The 9973-nt window shown below is 55.6% G+C and overlaps 2 protein-coding genes across 2 annotated transcripts; one reads left to right on the forward strand and one right to left on the reverse strand.

The window, feature by feature from the left end:
• Positions 1-676: 676 nt before the first annotated feature.
• rag1 (recombination activating 1) lies at positions 677-5116 on the forward strand (the record flags this gene model as incomplete). Its single annotated transcript, XM_084477183.1, has 3 exons — positions 677-1050; positions 1611-2767; positions 3348-5116. 3 exons carry the CDS (start codon positions 677-679, stop codon positions 5114-5116), a joined length of 3300 nt encoding a protein of 1099 aa, XP_084333309.1.
• Positions 5117-6774: 1658 nt separating this feature from the next.
• Positions 6775-8391, reverse strand: rag2 (recombination activating gene 2; the record flags this gene model as incomplete). The annotated part of the gene is made up of 1 exon (XM_084477149.1): positions 6775-8391. The coding sequence occupies one exon, from the start codon at positions 8389-8391 to the stop codon at positions 6775-6777; it is 1617 nt and encodes a 538-aa protein (XP_084333275.1).
• Between the last annotated feature and the right edge of the window lie 1582 nt (positions 8392-9973).

Raw genomic sequence — 9973 nt, forward strand, 5'->3', positions numbered from 1 at the left:
CAAACAGAATGGAGTCAGCTGCGAGGTTACGGCGCAGTCTGAATAGTGTCAAGGCACTGCGGGCATCCCAGGGTTTTTATAACTAAGTCTCCTCTACATCCAATAATAGGCTTTTTACAGCCGGCTAAAAAAATGTCATACTCTAATAGACGTTGAAACTAAGCCCTGTCCTGTCTCCCTCAGCCTCCATCTCTCCTCCATTCTCCCCATCTCTTCCTATTCTATCATAAACTCTCCACACCCTCTTCTCTGATGTACCCTCTCTCCTCTCCCCTTCTCCTCTCCCCTCTTTCCTCTCCTCTCCTCTCCTCTTCCCCCTCCTCTCCCCTCTCCTCCCCTCCTCTCTCCACTCCTTTCTCCTCTCCCCTCTCCTCCCCTCCGCTTTCCTCTCCTGTCTCCTCTCCCATTCTCTTCTCCCCCCCCTCCTTTCTCCTCGCCCCTCTCCAACCTCTCCTCTCCTTTCCCCTCTCGCCTCCTCTCTCCTCTCCCCTTTCCCCTCTCCGTTTCTCCTCTCCTCTCCGCTCCTCCTGTATCTTATATACACCCATACCATAATCGCCACCCTTCTCTCATTCCCTCTCCCCCCTTCTCTCCTTCCCTCTCCTCCCCTGTCCCCCTCTCTCCCACCCTCCCTCCCTCTCCTCCCTCCCCCAGGCTGGGACCCTAACACGGCACCATGGCAGTGGAGAGAGGCAGTGTCCAGGCGGAGCACCTGGCGACTGACTGCCCGCGGTCATCCATGCCCGATGAGCTGCAGCATCCCTACCTGAAGTTCTCCCACTGGAAGTTCAAGCTGTTCAGGGTGCGGTCCATGGACGAGGACCCCATGCCCGGTGAGACAGCCCCCAGGATCGGTGCCCCGCCGGAGGCCCTGCCCACCGCCGCCGCCGCCGCCGTTGACCCCCGGTCGAGGGAGGAGGACCACCCGGGTCTCCCTGAGAGTGTGATGAAACTGTGTCTGGGGGGGAAGAGCAAGGAGAACGTGGAAGGGCCGGGTCACAGGGTGGACCGTAAGCTGCAGGAGATGGACGTGCACATGGAGAAACTCAGGTGTGTGTGTGTGTGTGTGTGTGTGTGTGTGTGTGTGTGTGTGTGTGTGTGTGTGTGTGACTGCACTATACTATTCCACTGTTCAGTACAGATGCGTGATATGGTGCATAACTTGTGCACAATGTTCATATTTATTTAAGGTCTCTTGAAAATTCTAACTGTTCTCACCCGTTTTCTTTGAAACATTATTTAAAGGAGCTTTTGTATTCAACACATGGATGCTACATTACACGATTTAATTGTTAATGCTACTGGAAGAGCCTTATAAAATAATTACATTTTAGAGAAGGAATGCAAACAAATGCAAATTATAGCAAAAGGAAAAAGGAATACAAATAGACTCAATTAAAAAAATGAAATAAATTTTAATTTATTTCAGGGTTGGGGGTGAGGGATATGGCTGCATGTCTGTCTGGGTGAGGGATATGGCTGCATGTCTGTCTGGGTGAGGGATATGGCTGCATGTTTGTCTGGGTGAGGGATATGGCTGCATGTCTGTCTGGGTTAGTACAGTAACGTTTCACTGCTGCTTGTTTCCCCCACCCCCCCCCGCCCTGCAGGTGTCTTTGCCGACTGTGTGGCTCCACTCTGCGGAAGGTGAAGGGGCCCGAGCGCGACGTCCAGGGGAGTCTGGGGGACTCGTGCCGGCACGCCCTGAGCAGGATGGGCTGCAAGTTCACCACCTGGCCGGACGTCATCCGCAAGGTCTTCAAGGTCGACGTGACGGGGGACCTCGAGAGCGTCCACCCCCCGTCGTTCTGCCAGCGCTGCTGGATGACCGTGATGCGCGGGGGGGGCTTCTGCAGCTTCACCCTGGTCCGGGTCCCCGAGTGGACCCCCCACTCGGCCCTGTGCTCCCTCTGCCACACCAGGAAGACCTCGTCGTTCCAACGCCTTGGCCGGAAGAGGAAAAAGAAGAGGGCCCTCTCCAGGGGCACTGCCCTGGCGAAGAGGTGCAAGCGGGACCCGTTTGACGGCACCTCCGGCGGCGAGCGGCGAGCTCTCAGACCCATAGCCCAGCCCCGCCGCCACCACCACCCGGGCCCCGGCCTCCACCCGCAGGCCAGTGCCAGGAGACCCAGAGACCACTGGGTCAAAGGGTTCACCCACTGCCAGAGAGACCACCTGGGCACCCGGCTCCTCTCGGAGCAGCTGCCCGTCGACCTGGTCCGCTCCGTCACCTGCCAGGTGTGTCACCACCTGCTCTCCGAGCCGGTCCAGGCCCCGTGTCGCCACGTCTTCTGCCGCGGCTGCATCGTCCGGTACTGCCGCGCGCTGGGCCCTTACTGCCCGGCCTGCAGCCAGCCCTGCTCCGCCGCCTCGGAGCTGGCGGCGCCGGCGAAAGTCTTCCTGGCGCTGCTGAACTCCCTGCCGCTCCGCTGCCCCGCCACGGCCTGCGGGGAGCAGGTGAGGCTGGACGGGTTCAGGAGCCACCGCGAGGCCCATCAGCGGGAGGACGAGGGGGGGCGGAGGACGCCGACGGTGGCCCGTGACGACCTGACCCCCAACAAAGGAGGGCGACCTCGTCAGCATCTGCTGTCCCTGACCCGCCGGGCCCAGAAGCACCGGCTGCGGGGGCTGAGGACCCAGGTGAAGCAGTTTGCGGAGAAGGAGGAAGGCGGCGACGTGAAGGCCGTGTGCCTCACACTGTTCCTCCTGGCGCTGAGGTCCGACAACGAGCACCGCAAGGCGGACGAGCTGGAGGCCATAATGCAAGGTAAGACGGCGTTGGAAAAGTCTCAAAGGTCTCCTTCTGTCAAAGAGCAACGTGATCAGATAATGAATATGAAGGTCGAGTCGAGGTTCCTGATTGAAAAGCATGACTGTTTTCTGTCTGTTATTATGTTGACTACTCTCGTCGTACGCCCAACCCACCACCCCCCCAACCCCCAACCCCCTTTCCCACTCACACATGTTCTGTTTGTTTTTCATTTGTCTCTTTGTATCCGGCTTTCCTTTTGATGCTCAATAACAACCCTTGTCATGGGGCTGTTAGTATCACAACAACATCAGCCGCTCTTGTGTCTGCAAATTACGAGGGGCGTCCTCTGGGGAATAGAGACCAGATGGTGTCTGTTTTAATCTGCAGCTAATACATCACTTCCGCCGCTCTCCCCCTGTCACCCCCTGACCCCGCGTGACACAGGATGCGATCAATTACTGCGACGTCTAACGATGAACATCGTACGAGAACGCTGCTTTGTATGACATTTTGATGAGACCACTAATACGTACTAATATAGTCCGTTCTCTTTCCCCGCTGCCCTGCCTCTCTCCCCTGGTCCCACCCGCTGCAGCCAGATGCTTCGGCCTGCACGCCGCCGTGTGCCTGGCCATCCGCGTCAACACCTTCCTGAGCTGCAGCCAGTACCACAAGATGTACCGCACCGTCAAGGCCACCAGCGGCCGGCAGATCTTCCAGCCGCTGCACTCCCTCCGGGCGGCAGAGAAGGAGCTCCTCCCCGGGTTCCACGCCTTCGAGTGGCAGCCGGCGCTGACCAGCGTCTCGCCGTCCTGCCACGTGGGCATCATCAACGGCCTCTCGGGCTGGGCGGCCTCAGTGGACGACGCCCCCGCCGACACCATCACCCGCCGTTTCCGGTACGACGTGGCGCTGGCGTCGGCGCTGAAGGACCTGGAGGAGGACATCATGGACGGGCTGACGCAGCGCGGGCTGGAGGACAGCGCCTGCACTGCGGGCTTCTCCGTCATGATCAAGGAGTCCTGCGACGGCATGGGCGACGTGAGCGAGAAGCACGGCGGCGGGCCGGCCGTCCCGGAGAAGGCGGTGCGCTTCTCCTTCACCGTCATGTCAGTCTCCTTACGCGTGGCGGACGGAGGCGAGGAGGGGGAGGACGGGGAGGAGGTGACGATCTTCCGGGAGCCGAAGCCCAACTCAGAGCTGTCCTGTAAGCCCCTGTGCCTCATGTTCGTGGACGAGTCGGACCACGAGACGCTCACCGCCGTCCTGGGGCCCGTGACGGCCGAGCGCAGTGCCATAAAGCGCAGCCGCCTCATCCTCTCCATCGGCGGGCTGCCCCGCTTCTTCAGCTTCCGCTTCCGGGGCTCGGGCTACGACGAGAAGATGGTGCGGGACGTGGAGGGCCTGGAGGCGTCCGGCTCCCACTACGTCTGCACACTGTGCGACTCCACGCGGGCCGAGGCCTCCCGCAACATGGTGCTCCACTCCGTCACCCGCAGCCACCAGGAGAACCTGGAGCGCTACGAGACCTGGAGGACCAACCCTTTCTCCGAGTCCGCCGACGAGCTGAGGGACCGGGTGAAGGGGGTCTCCGCCAAGCCCTTCCTGGAGACCCATCCCACGATGGACGCGCTGCACTGCGACATCGGCAACGCCACCGAGTTCTACAAGATCTTCCAGGACGAGATCGGCGAGGTGTTCCAGAAGACCAGCCCGAGCCGGGAGGAGCGGCGGAGCTGGAGGGCGGCCCTGGACAAGCAGCTGAGGAAGACCATGAAGCTCAAGCCGGTGATGAGGATGAACGGCAACTACGCCCGCAAGCTGATGAGCGTGGAGGCGGTGGAGGCGGTGTGCGAGCTGGTGCCGTCGGAGAGCCGGCGCGGGGCCCTGAGGCAGCTGATGGAGATCTACCTGGAGATGAAGCCGGTGTGGCGCGCCACCAGCCCGGCCACAGAGTGCCCCGACCAGCTCTGTCGCTACAGCTTCAACTCCCAGCGCTTTGCCGACCTCCTCTCCTCCACGTTCAGCTACAGGTACAACGGCAAGATCACCAACTACCTGCACAAGACCCTGGCCCACGTGCCGGAGATCATCGAGAGGGACGGGTCCATCGGCGCCTGGGCGAGCGAGGGGAACGAGTCGGCGAACAAACTGTTCCGGCGTTTTCGTAAGATGAACGCTCGCCAGTCGAAGGTCTTTGAGCTGGAGGACGTTCTGAAGCATCATTGGCTCTACACCTCCAAGTACTTGCAGAAGTATATGGAGGCTCACAAAGACTCCGCCAAGGTTTTGAACGCTTGCTTTGAACCGGCAGTGGCTGAGGGCGATGATGTGGATATGTGTCTGGATGCTCCAGGTTTTTAGCATTGCAGATTTTTACTCCGCCGACTCCACACGGTGTGTGTGTGTGTGTGTGTTATCCTCTATGTATTTTTTTTTTTTTTATCAATTATTATTTCTTCATTCATTAAAAAGAATGCACAAAGTTTTATAGTAGGTTTTGGATGTGTAGCAGTTGTATTTTATATGGGTCGATTTATTGATGTGTGCAGAATACCGCATTTATCCGCACTACTATCTACATACCATTTCAATATACACTTTAAATGATGTGCAACATATAGGCGAGGTTCACAGAGTGCAGATATAAGAGGCCGGGGGCTCTATGGTGGGCTCTTTGGTTTCCCTCTGAAGGGTTTTTTCTCTCCATCTTTGGATGAAATATGGAGCAGTTTATTGTATTGCACGGCTGTGGCACATTTAAACATTTATACAGAGAGATTATTTATGGAAACAGATGAAACCACTGTAAGTCATTGCCTAGAAATTGTGTTAGAGGCCCCAGTTATGGCCCAGGTATTAATATATCATTTGGGCTTGAACAAAAATGGAATCACAGAGACCAAAATGATCTTTGCTTCACGAGCGCCCTCTGAAAATGATTACTTAGTTCTCGACTGGGGGTCCCAGAGCGACGTCAGGTCACTTTGAACCAATTTTATCTCCTTTAGTTGTTTTGCGCTGTGGGGAGAGAGAGAGAAATAATATGTATTCTACCTCTGAACATGAAATAGAGCTTACACTGACCTTTTGTACAGACAACAGAAACAGTGTGCGGTTTGTTATGGAGCGTTGTACCTGTTGTCTTTGTCCCCAGCATATTTCACGAGCTCCTTATTATACCGTTTATCATGGCTTGTTTTGCGTATGTTCTCTGCCTGTGGGGACTTACAGAGGAAGGTGAACCAACTGAGTGGAAGAAAGCTTTTCTTTGCTCGATTGATTGATTGACTGGATTATCTTGCCTCATGTCTCGTCTGTTTAGGAACGTATTTTCTTGCTGTCAATATTCAACATGTGTGTTGTATTTTCCAGAATAAAGCTATTCAAATACAAACGGCGAATAGTATTTATGTTGTTGGACTTCATATGGCACTGCATTGAATTTCATTTAATGAATTTGTTTCCAAACTAATTATCATCCAAACGATATGCTCAGAAAGCAAACAACCTCTCAACCTCAATTAGAATCCAATTTATTGTGACAAAAGATGTAAATTATTGTAGTCACAAGCTTTGTGTGTATGTAATGGGTTTACACTCATTACGATGTAGGTGTAATGTGTGCACTGTGTTTTGTTTTGTTTTGTTTTAAAAGAGAACCGACAGTGGGAATAAACGATTCCCATTAGCTATTAAAGTTAGTAAATTACAGATTTTCCTCCGCTAAATCTATCCTATTCATTCACGGGCCGAAACTATCACACAGCAAGGCGACGCAAACACATTATATCCATTCATTTTATTACAAAAGTAAAAACAGAAAAATTACCAATCAGTTTTGAATGAAAACAGAATTAAATCCACACTTAACCACAATAAACATAACGACTGCTCTGAAGAGGGGGACGACTGTGTGGGCAGATAACACACTCCCGATGACCCCACCACCACCACCACCACCACCACCACCACCACTACCACCACCACCACCACGGGGCCTCCGATGACGGACGGAGACATCACTGGAACAGCCTCCGGAGGAAGCTCTTCTTGGCCGGGCTCATCTTCAGTGCGGGGCTCCGCTTCTTCTGGCTGCTCTTCATGGGGCTGTGCTTTATCGGCGGCACCTTCCGGGGCGGGGTGGTCTCCTGCCGCGGCAGACCGCCGTGGTCCAGGCAGAAGTACTTGGCGCTCCCCCAGGACAGCTTCAGCAGCAGGCTCTCCGTCAGCTCCATGCAGCGCGCGTGGACCCAGTGGCCGTCCTCCGGGCCCCGGGAGCAGAAGATCATGGCGGGCCGGTGGAGCTCGGTGGAGTAGTACGGCTCCCAGGTGTCGGGGTCCAGCCGGCAGCCCGTGCAGCACTGGCTCCAGTAGCCGGCCTGGGACTCGTCCTCCTCGTCCTCCTCGTTGTAGGTGTCCTGCTCCCCGTCGCTGCTGTCCTCCAGCTCGTGCGGCTCCCGCCCGAAGTACAGCTCCTCCGAGTCCTCCAGCGGCGGGGACTCCTCCAGGTCGGTGGACCCCTGGCTGCAGCCCAGACCCCCGCCTCCCGCTTTCTCCTCCTCCCCCTCCTCCTCCTCCTCCGCCCGGAAGCCCACCTCGTAGAAGCGGTGCGCGTCCTGGGCGGCCTTCCCCTCGGACGGGACGCCGATCAGGGCGCTGGCCCCGCCGGCCGCCCCGCCGAACCAGGTGCGGCTGTGGGCGATGTCGGCCGTCCACGGCGGGGGGTCCACCGCCTCGAAGCGGATGCCGTCGTCGTCCAGCACCGCCGCGCTGCACTCCATCCTCTTCTGCGAGTCGGCGCCGTAGCCCCCCAGGATGACGTAGCGGTGGGCGGCGCCGGGGCGGAGCACCACGGCGCTGGTGGAGGACCAGCCCGTGTCCAGGCTCTCGCAGGAGAGCGCCGGCCCTCCCTGCAGCAGCTCCACCCGCAGCCGGAGGAGGCGGGGGGGCCGGGCGTCGGAGGCGGTGGAGTGGCCGCCCAGGAGGTAGACCGAGTCCTCGCGGGCCAGCGCCACGTGGAAGGCCTGGCCGTCGCCCAGCGCCGGCAGCGCGTGCGCCGTGCAGCAGCCGAACTCCAGGTCCACCAGGAACACCCGGGGGGCGCAGTCCACCACGCTGTTCCAGCACTCCGTGGTCCGCTCCGCCGCCGGCCGGTAGGAGCGGCCCCCGAACAGGACGCACGCCGTCTTCCCGCGGCTCCGCACCACGCTGAGGCTGTGGCCGTACCGCGGGCCCGGCGGCTCCCCCGCCAGCTCCTGCTCCCGGCAGCGCAGCGTCAGCTTGCGGTTGCACCCCCTGCTGTCCACCGTCAGCAGGTACAGGCTGGCCGAGATGTCGTTGTTGGGGTTGCGGCCGCCGTGGATGAGGTAGCCCTCGGGGAAGCCGTCGCGGGGGTCCAGGCGGGCCACGGCGGGGCAGCGGAGCGGGGGGATGTAGCAGGAGTCGTTGGAGAAGGAGATGGCCTTCAGCTTGAGCTTGCCTTGCGTCCGACGCACGGCGAACACCCCCGTGGGACACGAGCGCTTGGGCCAGCCCTTCTGGCCGAAGAGCAGGAGCTCCCCGTCCAGCTGCAGCAGCGAGCAGCCCGGTTGGATGAGGCTGGCGCAGTTGACGGGCGTCAGGGGCTGCAGAGACATGGCCAGGTGTCTCCGTGTCACAACAGCACACAGAGTAACGACGGGGGCCAGCTGTGCCTTGTTGTGGTGGCGGGGTTCACTGTCTGAGCAAAACAACAAGGGGCGGTTGACTAGCTTCCAAATCTTCAATTCATATCTTAATTCGAAGTATTTGGAGAACATACAGTCAATGAAGGGTTACTTTATTTGCAGCGGTTTTCTTGCAACATATAGTCACCGTTCAATAATATCATGATATGAACACAAAACGTGAAATACAACAGCATATGCTATTAATGTCACACTGCTATAACAATATAGCAAGGTTGATGTTATATTTCATGTTAGCAATTTTTGTTGTTGCATATGATTAACTCAAGAGCTGAACAATGTATACAGTGTATAATAACAGGCGGGTATATATATTTGTATATTTAATCCAAAATTTAAGCCATTTTCTACAACTGAAAGGGTACACACGTTGCAAATGCAATCGAATCCCCAAAGAATTGCTCATGATTTTCATAATCATAGAGTAGCCTATGTTGAATAATAATTTAGTTCTGCTTACCCTTGAGCCCGAGACGGGACGTGGACCTCGAATTCTTCTTTACGGAGTGATAAATTAAATAAATGTATTCTATTAAGTTAGGCTGGATGGAGGGACCTGTGCTCTTACGTGTGCTAACTTTGACAATGAGCGCGGATGACAGAGCTCCATACGCTTCGTTGGCCCGGAAAGACTTCCACTTTTGAGGTTAACTGTGTGTGACTGCAGTTTACTGGCAGGTGGGCTTCCCCCGATCCCATTCAGTGAATCATCTCACTTAATATTATTGAGTAAAGTGGAATGAAGACGATATACATTGGACTTTATAGAGACGTTTCATTGCCGTTGTTAAACCGGCTTCACTCGGCGACCTCAGTGTCGAGGAGTGCTTTGCAGTGTTTTCGCCAGCTTTGTTTTTATTATTTATTTTCTAAATTTACAAAGAAAGAACACCAATAATAAGCAGTAGTGCTATGCTGGTAGAATCAAGGATCATGTAATCAACACATGAGTATTAAGACTCTTAAGAAAGTACAATCCAATACGACTATATTATTATTATTATTATTAGGACAAAAACTGCAAAACAAAAGTGTGTTGAAATTGTTGTCTGAGTGGCTTTAATTGGACTGAGGCAAAGTTAGAGAACATTAGGCTTGGTTAATAGATCTCAATCGACCTAGAGTGTTAATTGGCCCCCTCCCACCACCCTTCTCCAATCTGAGCTAAAGCACAAGCTGAAGCATAAACACTTATCTCCTCCACCCCTCTGCCCTGTTGGGGGTTTGAGTGACATGACTGAGGCGGTCAGCTGGAGTGTAATTTGAAATGTCTGACAGCCCTGTCTGCACATAACAAGTATGTCAGGCGTGGTGTTACATAAAAGAGGGATGGAGAAAGGCCAAGTCAAGAATGTACCGCCGACTTGAAGTCCAGATCAGTCCTGACACGGTCTGACAGTGATGTTCTGCACTGTATGTTGCTGCAGTGTTAAAGATGCACTATGTGACCTTTCAACCACAGCTGTTTAGCTGTGGTTAGGATAACTAGCTG

This window comes from Micromesistius poutassou, assembly GCF_964030765.1.
Source record: "Micromesistius poutassou genome assembly, chromosome: 13".
Taxonomy (NCBI): domain Eukaryota; kingdom Metazoa; phylum Chordata; class Actinopteri; order Gadiformes; family Gadidae; genus Micromesistius; species Micromesistius poutassou.